The following is a 22,478-nucleotide window of genomic DNA, read 5'->3' on the forward strand; positions in this document are numbered from 1 at the left end:
TTATTTATTTTTATTAATTTTTTTTTTTTTTTTTTTTTAACAAAACATGGTAGGAAAAAATATTTCCACTCAATCACGGAGACAACGGGATTTTGATATATTTACATATGTACTCGAAGAGTTTCGTTACACTCAATCGGGCTATAAGCCAAGATTTGAGTTGAGCTTGCCGAATGAAGGAATTACAGATTCGTATTTATACTGAAATTAGACCCAATTGTTCAGGAAACAAAAAAATAGGCCGAAAATTAATACTTTTGATAATCTTATCACGAAATAAATTCGCTGAAAGACTTTTTTCTTCATCATGTTGGCATCGACCAATAATTACTCGGCTACGGCAGAAAAGACGAGCTGATTCATTGATGACTATGTAGAAAATAGTATTCTGATTAAAATGAGTTGTCGTAGAGTGAGATCGAAAGAGTTTATTACAATTTTAACACTTTGAAGACAATTGATATGAAGCTTCGATATTTATAAGGCTTTCGTTTATAATTTCAATACTTCATACTTATTTGTTTCCAAAGAAAATTTCGCACCTTACGAACATCACATTTTGACGAATACTCCGGTGAGAAGAAATTATACGCCAAACTAGAATAAAGTGCGGTTCGTTGGTAATTGTAGAAAATATTCGGAAATCGTAAGAAGATTGTCCAAAAGCGTGGACTATTTTGGAAATTGTTGAAAATCGTAGTATTTTGCATAGAAGATTGCAAATGTCTACAAAAAATGGTTACCCTACAAAAAATGATCTCCCCTACAGCATTTTTTCCAGCTCTGACTCGATGAAAAACATTTTTTGGAGTTTTATTCTCATGTTTCACTTATCTCATATTTTGTCCAAGCTTCGCCTGAAACAAATGTCATTCGCAACACGTGTAGTATTAATTATATCGGTACCTAATCCTCGTTTAATTTGCCGAAGAAGAGCGACGGATGTTTCATTCGGTGATTTTTTATTGCAAGCAACATTGTCGCGAAACTTGGCCAAACCCCCTATTGAATATGCATCAATCGAATGAATAATTTAACCCATTCACTTTTTCTTCGTATAGTTCTGCCTTTTTTAAATATGTACATACGCAGTCCGTTCCATGTTAACTCGACCAGGTCCTGATCCTCACATTTGTTCCGATGCTTTTTTATTTTTTTTTTAGTGTAGTCGGACCTCAAAAACACCTGAACTAATTTCATGACATTTTTATGACAAATCCTCTATGGTCAATGACTGTTGAAGATCGTGAAAGAACGACCATATTGTTAAATCTCAATGAAAAGAAATACCAAAGAAGCTGGATTTTTTTTCGATATTTTTAGCACAAGACCCGTACACACACACACCTACCAGGTGTCTAAACATCTAGAACATTTTTATTCGTCCAAAGCGTTATTGATAAACAAAACATCGATTTCCCATAGTAATTATTCAAATTAAATCTCATATGTTTTCCGGTCACAGCAAAGTCCTTTATGCGATACATGAAAGATGATGCAAGTAATATTTTTTGGACCACCTAGATATACGAGTTAATTATTATTATTGAATAATTGTGGAAAATTGAGATTCCGTTACATTGTGAATATTTTCAAAGAAATTTTGTTCCTCAGACGAACAGAAAAACATCAACGAGTAAAATAAAGGTCAAGTGTTCGTTTATTTTTTACGTCACTTTACGTTAATAATTATGTACAAACAACTTGTTAATCAAAGTAAGATAAAGTGTCTCTGGGTTTCGAAAAAAGAAACCTGCGTCTTACAAAGAAAGAAAATTTACTTACACCTTTTTAAAGAGCATGTATAGAAATGCTGGTTTTGTTTGCGAAATCTTCATTTCTAAAAAATTGTAGTATTCGTTGCAAAATTTGGCAATACGTAGTACGATCGTATTTGGTCATGTATTTATTTTAACTAACCGCCACGTCAAGCGTCAAGAAATTCGAAATGGTATTACGAAAAACAAACTGATTTAAATAAAAGGAGAAAAAGAAAACGAGTATTAAAAAAAAACAACACACCGAGAAAAGGAGATTATATCTCGCTCCGGATTCTGACCGAATCTTCCTGTCTCTTTTCCTCTGTCAATTTCACACATATCTATATCTTTCCGTACCTCACCAGTCGATATAAGCCAATCACCTCTTATTATATGTACCCGGAAAAGAGATCTTGCACGTCATTCAGCCTGCTGGCTACTCCGTACTACATTACATCTACGATATTCTTTCGGCCAATACTGCAGACTGCCTGATTTTTACACAAGAGGCTGCAAGAACCGCGGCACGTATATCAGAAGGATGGGCATCTCGGTATAAACCTTCTCTAACGGTCCGAGTTTTACTCTTGCGAAGAGAAAAAAAGAAAAAGAAACTAAAACGTCAAGTAAAAGAAGAAGAAGAAGAAGTAGAAGTAGAAGGAATAAAAAAACTATTAGACCCGTTATGATGGACGGTGCTCGTTCCATCAGCCGAGGATGCTGCTAAAGTACGTCACGAGGCTCGTTCGCCCGTGCAGCGTGGTGAATAATAACCCATTGTACATATTTGAGCGGAGTTAAATCGAAGAAAAAGAAAAAAAGAAAAATGATTTTTCAAAACGAAAAGAACCGCACAATCAGGAATGAAAAACGAAACGAAAAACTGCGTCGTATAAGAATAAGAAAGCAAAAAATTGGGTGGGTAGATGGTGGAAAAAAATAATGACTAGACGCCTTGCGAAAGGCGCCTAGCTGTGGCACTCGATCGCGTCTGCCGTTTGATCGACTGATTTATACTCGACCGTCATGCCTGCAGACCAAGAACGCAAGCGATACGGTTATACTGGGAGTTTTCTGTGAAACTTGTTGCTCACAACTTGCGGATAAGCAGGCGAAACTACGTTGGCAAGAACTTAATTGGCGGGTGATACGCGTTCCGTCAGCCAAATAGGGATAACTTTTCGGAAGTCGTCACCTTTTCGGCACCTCGAATGCAGCTTCGGTTGCCTATCTGAAAATGCTGAGCAGCAAGTTTCACAGAAAACTCTTTGCATTTACGTTGTAAATTTTCAATTTCGTTGCTGCATGAAATCGACGATCAGTCGTTCGGCTCTGCAACGAACAAGCGAATTTACAGGTTCATCTTTCAAAATCACTTGTATGTTCGAAGAGCGTCGGCTCCCACTTACAATCGGACGTGAATGTTGTAAATAGCTTGTGTGGATGTGGAGATTTTTGTGCGGCGATTAACACGTTTTTGTCGTTGATTTTTTTTCTCGCATTTTGTTAAACTCGCATAAATTCTAGAAAGTATGTCATACGGTAAATTTTACAGGAAATTGCAAATTTTGCCTCAATTTAACTGTGTCGACGAAAAAGTGTACCTTTTCTCTCTAGCCCGGGAAAATTATCAACACATCTGATCTGATGTTTAACAATAGATAATTTATAGATCCATTTAGATCCAGGATATTTCGAATTAAAAAACTAGAAAACCGTTCAAAGCAAGGAAATGGGATTTAAATTTCAGAATTATTGCTCGACTGTAGCGAAAATTTTTTTTTGATTTCGGTCACTCCTCTACTTTGGGTTGTATGGTTAGCAAAGAACTTCATAATTCACTGTCGTACTGATCGTAAGATTTGACAAATCGTTGTGCTATTTTGAAATGGTTTTAGGGCAATTAGCGATGAAAGGATGATCTTAATTTTACCCAATTTTGGCAGGTGAAATTAAAAGAAACCCGAGTCGACGTATCATTAAAATATCGACAAATCATTGATTACTAACATTTGCTAAAGAAGGTGATGAAAAAATGTATTTTTCTTCTGCAAAATTAATGTTACTTCTCAGTGATTCATTTTATCAATAGGTGCTATATTTATTAAAAGTGTATTTACATTGAAAGAACTATATAAATCATAAATATTTCGTGTACTGAGTGAAATGCTTCGAAATTGATGGTATTATTTGATAAAAAAAATGATCTTCGGTTTTGATAAAATCGCAAATTATGGTTATTGAATACAGATCTTTCGAGATCCTCTCGGTTCGTGAAATATTATTTAAAATATACTCCGAATTAGACGACCCTCAACCTTGTGACAATATTCGAGTACAGGTTTTACCAGACATACACAATTCGATCAACAAATTTTTTTATTAGGGGCCGGTTAACGATGGGAGAAATTTTCCATATATTATACAGACTTGGCACCCTGCTCGCCTGTGAGGCATTTCGAAGTTCAAGGTCAGCAGGTATCCACCCAGACTGAAATAATCTTCCCGGGCGGGATGTACGTATAGAAGCGAATTCGCGAGGGTATGCAAGCCGGTTCTCGGGACGAATTACCGAGCAATCAATCCTCGGCTACGACTTAATCGAAGCCTCCCTGCACTGCACATTCTCATAGAGACGGGCCCAAACGAGCGGCCATTTAATTTCATAAGGGATCCCGTTATCAGCAGATGCGTACGTACCGTTGGCGCCTTCAGCATCCTCGCCGAGGTCCGATTTAATCGATCTTTCACTAGCTCTTCTATTTTCAACCGCGTAACGTGTCTGCAGTTATTTACGGTTCGCATTTACGAACTAGGTGCGGTAGGATAGGTATGTTAACGCGTTTTTTTTATACACCAAAATTGTAGACTACATGTGTACGCAGGTGCGTTTATTACGGCGCGCGGCGCTAAACCCATCTACATGACGCGGATGAGAAAAAAATTAATCGATCATATCCAAGATGCAACAACAGATAAACACCGCTTCTAGTATATTTTTATCTTTTTTTACATCGTCATTTCTCTGAGCGTTCAATTCTGTAGATACGATCTGAGAACACGGACGATAAAAATGGAGCATTCATTCGTCTCAATTTATTTCCTGTTCATTTATCCATGTAATCTGATTCATCGATCGTAATGAGATATCTTATGCGGTGTTATCGATTGGTCAACCTTGAAGAAGAAAATCCTTAGAAACAACATCTTCTTGGGTGCTAATTGAGGATTGTTAGATATACGGAGGCGAGTTAGTTTTGACCTGAAGCAAAAATACACTAGATACAACGGCGTTGTAATTGTATATTCGAAGTGCCCAATTTTTCAAATTAAAAAGATCGACGACATTAACGAAGATTCAAATCTTCCTATGAATGAATAAGGTCTCATCGAGTTCCCACGATTATTAACAAAATTTTGTTACGACGACGGTTTGCTTGCACAGTTGCATCACATCGAGAGAGTGAAGAATATTTCGATTCACCGCGGTTCATCGTTGCCGAACAAAACTTCGTGAGTGACTGCAAGTGCTGTGTGTAAATCGGTAGTTTCTCAGATGCATGTTGACTTTTGTAGTACTCATGTACTTGAAAAATCCATGACGAACAACTGTCACTTGTTGAGTCGTCTTTGAATCTTCATTATTCCATACTTGCTAGTCAACCAGCCGAAAAACCAGTACCCGCTTACTCTTTAAACATTCGCCGGAGTGTAGTCACAAACAGAGTTGAAATGAAATGGAGATCTTAGCACATCCCGTGGAATACAAGGCGTGTGTTCTTTGCTCAAACGAACATGTCAGCTGCGGATTACACTTGCAATTCTAGTTATTAAATTTTTATATTTGTTAGCTACGAAGATCTCTAATGAAAAATGCAAAAATAAAAAATACTCTTAAAGAAAGGCTCAAATATCGATGCTCCCTTTCTTTTAGTGAAAATTATTTTGAATCAAATTTTATTTCACTCGAAAAATTGTTTAGGAGAAAAATTAGCGTTGCAAGAGTTTTTTCGCGGATTTGATTCCTCATATCCTTCGATAAACCATTTCTCGTCGGTTGAACGTAGGGTTCTGAAAACAAAAACTGATGCGAGTAGTTATCATCAATCATCCATGTTTTCGACAAATAACCTGGTAAAAAAAAAACAAATGTTTTTTTCAAACATCTCACATTCATACGAAAAGAAACGGCAAAGAATATGAGGCATCGAAAGAAAGAACTCGGCCGTCGCGTCGTTGGGTGAAAATTCTTGCAACACGAATTTTGGCATCCAAACATTTTTTGACGTGATACGAACTTTGACTGAGAAACAATCCAATTTTGAATCATGTTAATTTTCCCCAAATAATCTCCACCAGGCCCCTAATGTGCATCTCGATAAGCACGCTGCGTGCCAGCTTCGCGAAGAGTGATTCTTCCCAGCCACCGCGTATAGATCAGCGTGGTTTATAGCACGAGGAACATACGTGTAGCTATCGGGATACGAAGGAGAAGGGGTTCTATCGCGTTAGCAGCACTACGTGCTGGGCCTAGGCAAGGCCCGTAAGACGGCGGAGATGGTCTCCTGGCGAAGGAAGTCGCAGGGCCCCGCGTGTTTAACTTTAGCTTACACGCACACACGGATAGACAAACACATCGGCGAGGCTTCCCGCTAGTTTTTATGCAAGTTGCACAAGAGAGTTCAATAGCCATTGGAGAACATCACCTTTTTACGGGATAACCGTAGACGGGATAAAGGCCCTTTTAAGACGATGCCAAAGACGCGTGCAGCTCTTGCTCTCGAGAGCTATCGGCTTCCCCGGCTAGAACCGCACGCAGCCTACGTAATTATATTCTCTCTATAGCACCGCGATAAAACGAGGCGCGGAGCTTAAACAAAGGCGGAATCGTGACGGAACGGACGATCGATTTCCATCAATCGGGTTTAATGAGATTCCGGCCCTTGGAGGAGGGGCATTGAAGAATTTGTAGAAAAAAAAAACGATAAATCAGATGCTATTTCCAATTCGAGATAACATTTTTTTTTTAAATAAACTCTACACTGGGAAAAAATTCATTTACTACAGCGGTTACCAGGATTTTGGTATTATTATAATAATATCGTTTAAATATTGCCGCAATTTAAAAAAAATTTGGTACCAATATAAACTATTTATACTTCGATTACAGTTCTTAGTATTGGTTATTGAAACATTAAATCTGTTTATTCGGATTAGTACGGTTTTTCAGTTAAATAAGGACTCGATACCAATCCGTTATTCCACCAATATCAAACTATTGCAATAGTTATAAAGAATTATTAAGGAGAATAGTAGTTTTTTTGATTATTGTTAGAAAATTCAATTTTATTTTGTACCCAGAACAATATTTTTAGTTCTGGTTAAAAATGAATCAAGTACTGTACAGTAATTCGTAAGTCGGAATTTCTTTCCGCATAGCGGATCATTCAGGGTAAAAAATGTGTTTTCATTAAAAGGCGGATATTTTTATTCAAAATAGGTTTTCTTGTCATAAATATGACTGAAACATTTCAGATTAAAAATATCTTTTAAAGACTAGGTAATTAGATGTGTTTTCGAATTTACCGTATTTTTTACAGCGTGAACTCAGGTAGCTGATTTTTCAGACCAGAATTTGATCGAAAATCATTCTCGTTGCAGATGTGAAATGAAAACAATATGACAGCCGAAAGATAACCGGAAGTCACCAAAAGTCAACTTAAGTAGTCAAAAACGACGTGAAATTGCCGAAAAATTTCACTTCAACTGGTTAATAGAGAAACACGAATCTACTTATCGCACTGGATGAATTTACATTCAATCGTCACGTACAGCGCTGAACTTATATGAACAATAAGCAAATACCAGAAACAGGCAACGAACGGCTAAAAATTCAGGTCAATTTCAGTTTTTATCCGGAATTGGTTAAGAATATATTCAACTTGATGTTACAAATTTTTGGCACGGAAAGTATTATTTTGTGAGATTTTTTTTTCCATTTAAGACACAGTTGTATAAAAATAGTTCTATACATGTAAATATATTGCGAACGATTTTACAAAATTTCTTGAAATTGTCAAAATGATGTCTTGTTCTGCCAATTTTCGACTGATGATTATAAATTATTGCTAAAAAATCGAGTCACCTGATTTTACCGAAGAAATTGAAAAATTCTTCATTTTGTCGAAGATAATATATTACAGTCGCGATGCGATTCGAGTTTCGCTCTAAATGTATTCCAATTCCACTTCTGACGGGCTAAATCGGTTCCTGGGAGAAAACATCCTCGGAACTTGACTGCGCGACGGAAAATGGTATTTCAGAAACGTTGCTTCGTATGAAAAAAAGAAAAAAGAAAAAAAAAATCGAAGTGATAACTTCTGATAATAACTTGTGGTTAGTCGTGCTATAAAAATGTTAATGTCGACTGTAAAATATTCAGAAGAATAGCGCGACGGGACAATTTATGTTGGCCACATATTTAGCCTAGTGGAATCCGAGTTAATTTTCTTATTCTCTTTGTCTTTCTACTTTTTGTTTTCCACTAATAATATACTTTTTGAATTCCTTACTCGGAAGGACGCGAAGTATGGCTGCAACTTTTTAGACACGTGTTTTTTTGTCAGAATTCACCGTTTTGCGATCCGTCACGATTTGTGAGAATTTTAATCGACACTCGGATATATATCATTGCAGCGCTGGCTGTTTTGTTCAGGAATTAAGTATACATGATACGACCAGCGAGGAAGGGAAACAGCTTCTCTCTGTGTTTTCTGCGCGGTATGATAATTATTCGGCTCAATGCAGGGGAACGTTGGCTATTTTAATCCTTTCCATGTGTGCACAGGTATGCCTGTGTTCCATACAGCGTACAATCCCTGTTTCGCCCCTCTCTCGTCGTTAGCAGACTCGCGCTAAACGTCCCCTTCCGCAATTCTCCAGGAATTTCTATGAATTCCCCCCCTGCGGTGTATCCGTTTTGCGTATTTGTTTTATCGCGACGAAGTATGACCGAGGCGTTTAGATCGGGCTTGTATACGTATACACGGACAGCATGGTTGGTAGTGGTCTTTTTCTTCATCCTTTTCATCGGTCACAAAACCATTCTGACCGACGAGATATTCTCCTTTTATGGGAAAGATGGTAAGAAAATTTCTTATTTAAATAACGGGTGTTAACCGCGTGACTTTTGTCAGAAGTGGTTATGTATACCTATCCGTACACGCCCCGTCATCATCACGGAGCTGATCCGCATTCAAAATCAAACTCGAAGGCTTAAATAACGGGCGAAAAACAAAGCGATCAACACGTGCTCGATTCGATATTATCGACGCCGCTCTCGGCGCAAAGTTGAGAATAAGAACGGAGGTGAGCCCGTGAAATTGCGAGGAGAATCGGAGGGGAAAAAAGATGTTTCATTATCCCGAGGTACAACCTATACGTGAAAGGCCCTGTATCCACAAGAGCTATTGTACACCCCGTTGACCAGTGTCCATCTCCGCTCGGCTGGTCCCCGGGGACGAGCATGGCAACATGAGGCCCACAGGTGGGGAGATCCTCCGGTCATCGCTCCTGCCCCTCTGCAGGTTAATGTATATAAAGCCCAGAGATCTGTAATCTTGCGGCCAGATCGTTAAGAATGCTGAAGAAGATTGTTCTCGTATTCGCGGCCTTAGCTTTGGCTAAGGCCCAAATTCCCAACGTGGGATGGTGCCCCGATTACCTTCCTATGGCTGGCTTTGACTTGTCCAAGGTGAGTCTTTCCGTACAATATTCCTCCGCCTTATTTTTACCCAACGCTGAACAATGCCGGCTTATTGGCCAAGAACCGAAACGTGTTAGCAATTTTATCGCGAGATAATCGTACGTTGAACATATTTTACCACATTGTTATAATCCCAAACTGCGAAAACCTGTTTAAAAATACGAAAATAATAGATACCGGTATTGTAGGTAAGAGCTTATTGTTAGATGTCGATGCTTCGTTTCAAAACACTTCAAAATGATTGAAGGTTTAATGGATTCGTTCGATTTTACTCCCCGACGATTTTCAAACACTTTATCTTCGTTGCCCCGGCATCGCTGAATATTCAATTTTACAAGATCGTACCGATGTTGATTGTGATCAACAACTGGCAATATTTAATAGACCAACGGAGTGAAAAAAGAATTTGTTCCAGTGCTATTGAAGAGTATAGTTTTCTGAATATAATTAACTATCGTGAAATGAAATTCAACGAATCAACGAGATTTTCGAACCAATTATTTGAAGCGATTTGAATCGATGCATCGATATCAATTTTCCGTACTCTTCAGAGATTATTGTACCTTACGAATTTAATAATTTTACAAATACTCACTATACGAATATCTCGTAATGAAACAAAGTAAATAAGTATCGATTTTTGTCGAACCAACCCCTCAATTTTTGCATCAATGATTTTTAATACTTCCAGCTAAGGTTGCTCGACAATAATTTTAAACACACTCCATCGCGAGGACTATTCAGAATCTTTTTCATAAGTCAGTACAATACGAATTGAGTGATGTAAAACAATAAGGGGACTTCATTTTTATTCCTTGGCAATAAAAACCTGATAGTAGCTGCAGTATATAAGTGAATGATTTGCCATTCCTCGGTAATTAGCTCGGTTAATGCGATGATCTCATGTTATTCGATCCAATAAGTTTCATTTGAATTTGTCAGAGTCTTTGATCAATCTAGAAAGAATCCTGTAAATTATGAACTCAAAAACTCTTATTCTGAAAACAACTTGGCAAAAAATATCAACTCTCACCCAAGATGCTCGATAATCTTGGAAACGATCACAATTTTTCCGAAATAATTCTATCGTATAAAGAATTATCTATTCAAATTATTTTCTCCGTTTACATAATTGATGCTTTTCACATAAATAAGTGGATTTCTTTCAGTACTTGGTCCTGATTTCTATGTAACTGTCCTGTTTTGCTGATAATCAATGTATACGAAAACAAGTTATGCACTAAAACACGAAGTTTTTGAAAGAATAATGAACCTATCAGTTAAAATTACTCTACGTATACTTGATTCTATGAGATCACAGAAACTTAGAGAAGAATTATCGCTGCATGTATTGAATTAATTCGAATCAGTCCTCTTCAAGATTTAATACGTAAAATTCTGACGAACCGGTCTAAGAATTCTAGGACCAAATATACGCGATCAACGAACCGTGTTCGTAAGTTGAAAACAGTTATGTCGGAGCGTCACTATTGAACACCCGTCAAGGCGGATGTGAATAAAGACGCACTGCTCTGCTCTGGTGCAAGAAATTTAAAATAAAAAATAAAAAATAAAAGTACCAGAGTTAAAGTTAAAAAATAAATCATTGACTATTGACTCTCCTTAAATGTTGCCTTTTTATTTTAGTTCTTGGGTGTTTGGTACGAAGCCGAAAGGTACTTTCAACTGAGCGAACTTGTCTCGCGATGTGTCGTTTCAAACTACACCCGAGGATTCGACGGAAAAGTGCGCGTCAGCAACGAGGTTATCAACCGACTGTAAGTGGATTTTAATATTCAGTTTACGACGGCTAATTCCAATTTCTAACTCGTCTGAACGGTCGTAGGACTGGAATCAAGCGCGTCGTGGAGGGCGAGTTAAAACCCTCGCCAACAAAGGCTGAGGAAGGACGACTCCAGGTCAAATACCCGACCATACCCTTGGCGCCCGAGATGCAATACTCGATACTGGACACCGACTACCGTAATTATGCCGTCCTCTGGAGCTGCTCCAGCCTCGGACTCGCCCACACTCAGAGCGCTTGGCTGATGACCCGACAACGTATCCCAACTACGGAGGTTTTGCAGATGGTAATTTGAAACAGTAATAAGCACAATGTAGGTTTTAGTTTCACGCCGTGCTTGATGAAGTGCAGATATAGTTCGAACTTTTTGGGGAGGTTCATCACCGTTGAAACACGTTTGCTCTTATAATTCGGTCAGCTTTAAAGAAAAATTTGATTTAAGCGTACACGAAGATATTTCCGCAATCAAGGAGTCAACGTTCTTTATTGCGGAAAATCCATTTGACCAATGGGCTGGGGAGATTTTTTTTTTAATTTCAAACGATGGATATGATGGAATCAATGCAAAAAATTTTCAAATTTCGGATCTAGTATTAAAGTTATGAAATTTTTTAAATATCACGTGTATTCTTATGGGAGAACAGCGGCTTTGACTGTGTCACAATAAGATTTCAGTTAGATTTGCTCGAAAACGCACTTTCCTAAGTTTCACGAAACTTTAACGTCAACTTCTTTCCATTTGAACTAAACTCAGCGGTATGTAAATTTTTCATCGAAATTTTGGCATCATCTTCGGCAAAGGTGTTCAGTATCTTCAAAGAAATTTAGACGATGCAGGATTTGACGACGTTGACAGTAAATAAACCAAATCACGTGTACAAAATAAAAATTCGTAAAATAGAAAGTAATATTCGTATTGAATCGAAAATCCGAAATTTTTACGACTTTGTCCGCACCGTAAATTTGACTGTCTAGGCCTACGGCGCTTTGGACAAAAACGGAATCTCGAAGAGGTTCTTCGTGAAGACAGACCAGGCTCAGTGTGCCTACGACCCGGCGCCCACTCCAGCAGTTGAAACTCCGGCTCCAGCCGCTGCTGCAGTTCCAGTCGCAGCCCCAGACGCAGCTCCGATTCCAGTCGTGGCTCCAGCTCCAGCCCCGATCAAAGAGGAAACCGTAGTACCGGAAGCCGGGCTCGAAAAAGCGGTGCACTTAAGGTCGAGCGGAATTCTGCAAGAAGCTGAGCCAGCGAAGGAGATCCCGAAGGAAGAAATCGCTGTCGAGTCGAGTCCAGCCGCGGAGAAACCGGCGGAAGAAGTGCGAGTCGCCGGTGTGGAACCGGCTAAAGAAGCATCGGCCAAACCTATCGCACCGGAAACGGTGCCCGAGGTCATCTTGAAGGTCGCTGAGAACGCGAAGCCGGCCGCAGAACCGCAACCCGAAGCAGCTCCGATCGCCGAGGAGTCGAAGGTTCACGAAGTCGTCGTGAGTGCCGAGCCGGAAAAGAAGAAGCTCGACGTCGCTGCCGAACCGCAAACGGAACCGGTGCTGAAGGCCGCGGAACCGGTTGTGGCCCAGCCGGCGAAAACCGCGGTCAAACCGGAAGAACCAGCCGCGTTTGAGGAACCGAAGGAAAAACCAGCGGTGACGGTCCCTGTTCTCAAGTCAGCTGAACCAGTTCCGGAAGCCGCGCCGGTCACGCAGGAAAAGATAGAAACCCCGGCCGCCGCCGTTCCGCTACCGGAAGCTGCGGCCCTGCCGGCAAAATCGGCCTTGGCCGAACCCGCGAAGGAGGAAAAGCTCGCCGAGGTTCCGGTGGCCGCACCGGAAGCTATTGAAAAGTCCGTGCCGCTTCGGGAGGCCGTAAAGACCGAGTTACCAGCTGCGGAACCGGCGGTGCCGGAAACTCCGATTGCGGTTCCGATTCCGGTGAAGAACCTAGCGGTCGCTTCTGAAGAACCGAAGCCGCAGGTCGTGGCCGAGCCGGCAAAGATCGCGGAACCGAAGCCTTGAAATTGACGCAGCTCGATACCGAATAAATCACCGAATCTGGTACACCGCAAGACTTTAGGCTCATCCCGAAAGGCTGACGATAATTCCGCGCGGCTCGTAGCGGCCGATTTTTACTCTGGACCAGTTCGGAGTTTGAGTCCGGCCAGTCTCGCCGCACAAGTGCCAAATAATTTATTTTCATAAGTTAGGTTTGTATTTATCCAACGATGCAAAAATTCCGTACGTATATTATGTGAAAGATTTGATGGTTAGAGCAAAACAAAAAAAAAAGAAGAAGAAACCAACATAATAATAATAAAAAATTGTAAGTTCATAATGGAAAGATGATTCAAAAATAAAAAAAAAGAATAAAGTGTTACGTAAAATTTTACCTCGAAAATGTTGTTGAAAAAGGTCTACTGGGAGCAGACAACAGTAAATTATTCCATGCCTACATTCCATCCGATGGGTACCCGTATACCTATATATTCGCTTGGAAAAACATTAATCTACGTTTACAGTTACTGCAGTGAATTGAGAGTTTTGAACAATACGTTTTCCTTATTTACATAAGTATGTTATACATTAAAGCGTTTCGCAAATAAAATAATTTGCGACTTTCCGCCGTGGCAACCCCTAAAATATTTGTTTAGGTTGAAAAAAAGATTCTGTAAAAAAATGAGAGTTCTACGTTACGAGGAAGATTGCGCTTACTTGATTTTTCACTTTTTTTATCATATTTTCGAAGTTGTAGAGAATAATGTTGAACGAAAAAATTTTGCTCGTTACTTATATTAATCAAAATGTCAACTTACGTCGTAAAGAAGACCTACACTGATAATATTAAATCTTCAGGTGAAGTTTGACAAGTGTATTTGATGAATTTTTTTTTTATTTAATCTCGCAGAATAGTTATAATTTAATATGAATCGTGATCTTTGGATTAGATATAAATTTCGACAAGGGAATAACAATTGGAATGCTAAATAGCCGTTTCTTCGTAACTTCAAAAGAATGTGAGTGAGATTTTGAGCTTTTTAACGTAAATTTCTGCAACATTTTCGGTTGCAGGCTCGAGGAAAATTTATATCACATCACGCCCCAGCAAGTTTCAACATCTTACTTGGAAATTATCGATCACGAAACGAAAATAAAATGTATGTATTATGTAACTATCGGAAAATATTTTTGTACATTCTAGTTCTTTCGCAATTCTTTCTTTTAATCCCGGATGTAAAAAGAATCAATGGTAATAATCGTTGGTCGTGAAAATAACGTACGGCAAGCAGAATTAGTCTCAATAACGGATAAACTGTATAACATGGCCGTATTTCAGTCCTTCAGAATTAGGAACTTTCGGATTTTATTTTAGTTTTATTACCTGCAACGTTGAAATTATCTTGTTTGCGAACAAACGTACATCACGACGGATGTCACGCAGTCGTTTCGACCGAAACTGCATTACTGATTTTCTTTTCCTTTTTGCTTTCCGTGACCGATTTGAAACTTACCGATAATTTTTATTGAAAAATTGACACGATTTCTTGTTGTTTGTGTTTTTGCGCGGTTCCGTTCGATTGAAAATGCTTAGATACTTTGAAGACGGAAAACGTACCTCGACAGATTTTTCTATCACAGTTATCGTCCTGGCAGTTAGTCGTCAAGCCATTTTCCAAATGCATGCCAGGCAAAGTTCTGTTACTTTTCTCGTAATCAAATGTCACAGCACCTGACGCATTATCTCACACTCTGTGCGAAATATCACATATTGCAATCCTCGGACCGTCCTGATTACCCTACGTGTAGTGTTTCCCGTGTACTTGAAAAACACATTCTCAGGTTCGTGATCGTAAAAGTAGCGCAGTTTACGATTCTCGTGATGTCCTGTGTAGCGATAAGAGCGCAATTTTTTATTGTTTCTATTGTTGTTATATATTTATATGCCGCAGATGTGCTATATATAAGGTGAAGAAGAGGAGAATTTGGTCAGTCCGAAACTTGTCAGTCAAGCCAATCCCCTGTGGCTTTGCTTGTATTTTGAATTTGATTTTGAGATTTCCTGGAGATCTGCGTCTGATTTTTGCCCAAATTTTGAAAATAATTTGGAATCATTCCTGAAAATGCAGTGGTTTGCGTTACCGTTGCTTTTCGTGAGCGGCTCATTGGCTCAGCTGACAGGTTGGGGTGACTGTCCTACGGTGACCAGTATGACAGATTTTGTGCCGGCTTCGGTAAGTCAAATTTAAAAAAATTCAACACAAATGAAAATGTAATAAAATTCCGTGGGGATTTTCGGGGTGAGCATATAAATGCCGTTTCAAATAAATGTTCTTCTTAAACGGTGTTGATGGAAAACGTATTCTCGGTGTAATTTCTTTCAAACAATTTTTTAACAGTCGATCGAATTTTAATAAACATACTAACGACGGCAATCACAATGAGCACTGAACTTGTTATTCTTTCTCAGTATATGGGACTTTGGTACGAGTCCTACAGAACCGTCGCTATCTTTGAAGCAGGCGCCGTATGTGTCACTGCGACTTATACGCTGAACGATAACGGCACAGTCACAGTCGAGAACAGTGCAAAATCAGTTCTGTAAGTACCGTCTAAAAATACAAATGTGACACGTTGGCAGATATTTTTTGAAGTACGAGAACTCGGAAAAAAAAGATGCAACCATTCTTCGAAATCACAATTTGAATATCGCTTATACCAGTAGCATATAACCGTAACCTCAAAGCGAGGGTGAATCTGGTTTAAGTGTTTGCCTACGCGAGATTCTCATTGATTTTACAAACTTTATCGACTACTCGAGCACAATAGCAAAGATTGTCATTTCCCACGGTTTGAAACGATTTCGTCACTCTGAAAGGAAGGGAAACTGTGAAGTACGATTCGCTCACTTCGTACGCACTTTGACCTTTGAGCCTTGATGATTTTTCGAATCAATCGTGCAACGTTCATCACCGACCATAGGGCATAAGTTTATCACCACGAACAGATGTAAAATCTGATTTCAAACAAGATTCTTGTAATTGGTTTTCACGCTGCTCTCTTCGGCAGCTCTGCTTTCTTCATCCCAATTTTCGATCTCTGTATTGCCACTCTTTTCTACTTTCGCGAAAAATACTCAAAACGACAATGATGTAATGAAAATATTTCTTTACAGCCTGGGAAGTTCTTCAATCACAGGTCTAGCCACGATCGTGGGTGATTCGGATAATGGCATACTGTCCGTCAAATTTTCGTCACTACCGTTCGTCGCGTCATACCAAGTCCTCGACACCGACTACACAAATTGGGCCTCTGTGTTCAGCTGTACGAAGTTTGGACTTTTCAAGTAAGCACTGATCTTTCATCATTGTATAGTTATTTTTCATATACCTTCGTATGAATGGTCAAAATTTATTCCTATGAGACTGCAGGTTAATTTCGATTAAATATGGAGGTGAATATATAGTCAAAACTAACGTGAAGTAAGCCGAAACAAAATGTTGCTTGCATATAACGTCATTTATAATGAGCCGTTGTTGATTCCTTTTTCTTCCCAGCCTCCAATTCTATTGGGTTTTGACTCGGGCACAAAGCCCCTTAACATCAATATTGGATGAAGCTTTTGCAGTTTATACGACCAACGGTTTGAAGACGAAGTACTTGGCTCAAACGAATCAAACGGGTTGTTAGAATTAGTAATCACGATGATTATCGCAAAACAACTTCATCAAAATACTATTTACTATGTCTAATCCAGAGTGTAACTGTTACTCTTAAGGTGTGTTACTTTTCTTAATAATTAGCACAAGTGATCTTACTACACATGTAGCGATTTCGGTGAATAATATAAAATGAATAGACCGTTTTCGTCTCTTGAGCACCCGATGTAAGAATGTGTGTAGCTGAATGTTCACATGTTGGACTCTTAATGATATGCACATCCGCATATCATTTATTAGACGGCTTTGGCCGTCTTGCGTGGCTTCCCATCGGAAGCGTAAAAGTCCAACATGTAAACATTCAGCTACACACATTCTTACATCGGGTGCTCAAGAGACGAAAACGTTCTATTCACAAATACCAAGCACAAGAAAACAAACTTGAACTCATTGGTGAAGAGAGAAGTTAACGACAACAGAGTCAAGCATCTCTAGACGTCAGGTTCGATTCCTGGCTCCGTCGTTAATTTTTCGAAATCACCAGTTTTTCGAATTTATATCTCCCGATAATACAAAATCATTGGGGTTGTTGTACATGCGGTCTTGAATTTCATTTCTACTCATACCAGCTCGTCATAGAAGTTTGGAAACTTACTGATCAGTGAAAAGAGCTATTTATGTGTCATAATTTTGAAGATTCAAACATTGTGAAAATTGTTAGTTAGTCGACAGACGAACGGCTAAATGGTTTGAATTTTACAAAAAAGCTGTAAATAGAAACGATATCCAACGCAAGACTCCCAAATACAGGATGGCCAGTTCTATAAGACTAACTTTCACAAAGTTTCAACGTGTACAAAATTAGTAGTAAATATTTCAAAAAATTGAATATGAGTACATTCGCTTATTTATTGTACACAGACTCACCAGTTGTTAGAATAGACCTTTTCGAAATAATCGAATCCTTATGTCTGGTGAAACTACGCGTCAACTTGCAAAGAAGATTTCCGAAATTACTGTTTCGCAAATATTGAGAGTAAGAAGTACCTTGTTTGGAGAGATAGCGCTATATGTGGATCATTGACGTAGGATCCGTGAGTCAGTGATGACAGCCAGGAGTGAGTAAAGCGGGATGATGATGACAGATAGTTGATTAACGAACGAAAGATATGCTTCACTAACACACACGATAGGAACCGTATCGCTAGAGATCCGAACGACAACTGGGGATTTCAATAGTCCAGGGAAGATAGGAAGTACACATACACAATACACAGACATGATTTCGAAACAGTGGATAATTGAACATAAGATACAGAGCTGATTTGTTTTGAGTCGCGACACGGGCAGGTAAACATCGCACGCGAGTGTGAGTACGCATGTGAGGGTGATTTCAGATAGTGAGTGAAATGAGAACGTGATCGGTGCGAAATACTTTCGTTCAAACTTACGCGTCGCTACTTTGCCGAAACATGCCCGATTTATTTATTCGCGTATTGCAGCTCAATTTTTCATTACTTTTATTCAAAAAATCTGCATAATAATTTGTAATTCAAAATTCAGTGCAAACATTCGAGTTCTCTGATTTATGAGTTATCATCTTCGCTTCCAAAGATGTAATCACGAAAGAATAACGTGTGCGTCAAATTGTAAAAACAGAATGTTTTAGAATTAAAAAATCTGGGTTCTTTAAACTAATATTCGAGTTTTACTTTTCATCCCCTATTGTGAAGCAGGAAAAGTGTTGGTTCCGGTGTGAAATAACGATTTCCAATTTCGATAAATCCTATAGTCTACACACCATTAGTATTCAAAAAACAGGTTTTCAGAAAAATTTCGGCTTGTCTGTCCCGATAAACTCCCACGATAATTCCGGAACCGGTTTGATGAGAAAATCTGCAATTCATACGAGATCACATTTAAATTATAGGCATTCAAAATTACTATGTGCCGGTTTTTTTTCTGACCGCATGATTCTACCAAAAGAATGCATAAAACTCGAAGGGCTCCGACACAAATCATGCAATGTTCATAAAAAATGTTCCACAAACTGCTGTAAATCACATGAAATAATGCGATAGGATACAATTTCATAAAAAGGAAAGGAACCGTTACATGAAAAAAAAAAACGTTTCAACGACAAAGATTCTGTCTTCGAAAAGTAAATCTGTTTTAAGTATTACCTCCTCAGTGTTTTCGTCGGTAATAAATAACGTGCTGTAGAGATTGTGACGATCACTACGAACTTGCATCTTTCTTTCTTATGGCTTATTTTAACTATGCATACCTAATATCACTGAGAGCAGAGAACTCTTAATCGGTAATTTGTGGCCACTATAACGATATCCTTATACATACTGTGTTGGATTTTGAACACTCCCTATACCTACGTTACAAGTCACTGATTCGTCGACAACTGTTTGCATGTGACGATTTTCACAGCTCAAAGTTTGACAAGATTACTAATTTGTCTTCTAAGTCAATTAATCTATTGTAAAACGATAAACATAAATTACGTCATTTCGATTTTTATTAGCGAAACACTAATTTTAGTAATGTTTCTTCTGAAAAGTTATCAGTGATTTTGAACGTTCAACGAAGATGTGTTGTCAAATAATTTGCGCTGGAATAGCACACTATTCATTCAAACGCGACTGAGTGAGTCGGTAGCCATAAAAAGATCGACTGAGGATCTAGCCTTCCAATCTGTTTTACCCACTGAACAATTTACGAATTTAGTCCGCAAAGGAATAAGTCCCTGCCCAGCCGACTATGGAAAAGGAAATTGATCTACAAACGTGGTCAGTGTCTACGAATGGAAAATCGTTAACTCGCCGTACCAACCGAGGCGAAAAGATTTCAAAGCTGTGCCGATAACACAAGTAAAGATTCACATCAACAAATGAGCAGTGGCTGAATTGGATGAGAATCTAGGGCTTGCAGAAAACGGATAAAATAAAGTGTGTATCATCTTGGTATATATTCTGTCTATATCGAAAAATTCATTATGGACATTTTGTTGACTTTGACTACCGTAAAATTTCATTTTTAACTAATAAGGAGCTCAAACGTTTAATCTTTACCGTATAGAGGATGTTATTGCGACCAATTCAATAACTTTACTTATTGCCATCGTGCCAAAAGCAATTTATATACTTTATGTATGCCTATGACTGAATATTGTATTCATATATTCGTTTATTATTCAACTTTTTCTATCGAGCCTGATCAGGTTCGAAACCTCAGGTTCATACAAGACTAAGCAATACAAAATGTAGCTTTCGTTGCCCATTCTCTGGCGTTAAGCGGTAAGTTTCACAGAGAACTCTCGGTAACTCGAGAACGATTTGATCGATTTTGGATCTGATGTTTTTGAATAGTTTATTTTTTTCTTCGAACCAGGTTGGGTAGATCAATTTTTCTTTTCTCTCTTAATGCTGGCTGGTCAAAATTGAAGCTCGATGTTTCGGTCAACTACCCGCCATTCTTTACGCCGCGAAAAACATTTTTAATTATGAGAAAATATTTGGGATCAAGATCAAAGGGACACACTGTCCAAAGATATTATCCCCGCAATTGAAGTAAATCGGTCGAGCTTCTCGCGCGATGTAGTGTTCACCACAAACCGTGTCACCAGAACGCATCGATGACGTTAGCTGGAATAACAACTTTTTGTGTTTGTGAATTGCCATGCGGAGATTTGTAAATATACCAGATATAATCCAATTTAGCAAATAAGAAAAATCAATTTAAATGAACAGTTATTGAAATGGAAATTCTCAAAATTTAATAGTTTGTATTAGGCAAATAGAGAACATTTTTAAGCACGTCCAAAAATACTTCAAAATTTTAGGCGCTAGATAACGACTTAAATAGTTAAGATGACTAATATTTTGTTTTACCTGGGATTGTAATTCCGAAATCTACAACAATGGATTAGTTTACAGCTATCTTCCATTTCATACTCAAACTTTTTTCTTATTCAATTATGATCTTTTTGTTGATGAAATACTTAAAGATACATTAAAAGTACAATCTGGATAAAAAATATTCACCCACAGGCAGTCAAATTCCTTATTTTATAAAAAATAAAAATAATCATGGGTTGAAAATAGTAAAATAACGCTTTGACCGTGCGAAATTGAAAAATTCGACTTCAGCGGTTTGCATAGAATTTTCCCCTGCGCGGCTGCGGAGAGACCTGATTCAATAAAATTAGTCGAACGTTGAGCTTTGCCTATCGAGATAATAATTCAATTGTGTACTCCCATTAAAGTTATTGTAATATTTAAGAGATGTTGCATTATGTACCGTTCAAATTCGATTTACACATCTTTATAGGAAATATGACGAGCTTTTTTACAATTAATCAACTGAACAGAACGTTTTTCTTTTGCCAGCAAAGATGTTCCAAAACTGTTATGTTTTTATTTTTTTTTTATTTAAAGTGAGTAGTTTTCTCAAGAAAGGATAAATGGATTTTGAAACGCGAATATTAAATAACCCCTACCGTCAATTCTCGCTCTTCTCTCTACGCCATATAAATTTACTAGAATGTACGGTGATGTGGTATTTCGCATATCACGTAACATATATTAGTGCAGTAACATCTTAATCAAAGACACTCTATAACTTGTACCATAAAATGCAAATACGCCATGTGAATTTACCTTCTTAAAACATTACACAAACGTGCAAATTTGCACTTTTTTTTTTTGACAGCTGTATCCTGCTGTTTGATAGTACATAAATTTGAGAACAACAGTCACACGGTTGGACGAAGCGTTTCATCCGGGATTAACCGCGATTTTACACAGATATATCCATGAAGGTGGTTCAGCGTAATACCCGTATTTAAAATCTTGCAGAATCATGAATATAGCCGGTATTGTTTGACCTTTTAAAACGCCGCAATTATCTCACGTTTACTTTTACACACGTTTTCGTATCGTCACCTTGGCAGGAGATGTTCGTTCTCACTTTAGAAAATATCTATGATCTTATCGTTCAAGGCAATCATCTTCTTTTCATTTCCTTCTTTCGTTTCCTCTGAACACCGCGTTATCTGGGTTGAAGAATCCAAAGGTCAACAAAGCGTTTCAGTACAACTTGTAGGCAAAAACATGAGAAGTTTGAATTTCTTCGTTGCGTTTTTGATAGTTTAAATCCTGCGATAAATTCATCCTTTGATGAATTTATAACCGATGTCAGTTTGAATTAAAATAAAATGTACCGACAAATACTATTTCTTAATTAATTTTCCAAAACCCTCAGTTTCGCTCACCCAGCCGCTGTTTAACACAAATGAAACAGACCGCAATAAAAAGTTATTTCTAATCCATTTAATCAGATGTCACATTCGTGCTATTGTTTGCTAATCGTGATCTACTCTAGAAACAAACAATGAACTTCAACCTTTCGCTAAAGGTATGCGTAGAGAAACATCACGAACCGCATGAAATTGTCCACAATTTTCCTAAGGCAATCTATTCATACTATTC

General features: G+C 38.3%; 2 protein-coding genes across 2 annotated transcripts; both read left to right on the forward strand.

The window, feature by feature from the left end:
* The first annotated feature begins 9,358 nt into the window (after window positions 1–9,358).
* On the forward strand, window positions 9,359–13,677 carry LOC107227346 (cytadherence high molecular weight protein 1). Its single transcript, XM_015668460.2, has 4 exons — window positions 9,359–9,513; window positions 11,173–11,303; window positions 11,372–11,615; window positions 12,305–13,677. The coding sequence occupies exons 1-4, from the start codon at window positions 9,400–9,402 to the stop codon at window positions 13,340–13,342; spliced, it is 1,527 nt and encodes a 508-aa protein (XP_015523946.2). The 5' UTR covers window positions 9,359–9,399; the 3' UTR covers window positions 13,343–13,677.
* Window positions 13,678–15,296: 1,619 nt separating this feature from the next.
* On the forward strand, window positions 15,297–17,863 carry LOC107227340 (apolipoprotein D). Its single transcript, XM_015668455.2, has 4 exons — window positions 15,297–15,552; window positions 15,789–15,919; window positions 16,494–16,664; window positions 16,876–17,863. The coding sequence occupies exons 1-4, from the start codon at window positions 15,442–15,444 to the stop codon at window positions 17,006–17,008; spliced, it is 546 nt and encodes a 181-aa protein (XP_015523941.2). The 5' UTR covers window positions 15,297–15,441; the 3' UTR covers window positions 17,009–17,863.
* Window positions 17,864–22,478: the final 4,615 nt, after the last annotated feature.

This window comes from Neodiprion lecontei, chromosome 4 (assembly GCF_021901455.1).
Source record: "Neodiprion lecontei isolate iyNeoLeco1 chromosome 4, iyNeoLeco1.1, whole genome shotgun sequence".
NCBI classification, from domain to species: Eukaryota; Metazoa; Arthropoda; class Insecta; order Hymenoptera; family Diprionidae; genus Neodiprion; species Neodiprion lecontei.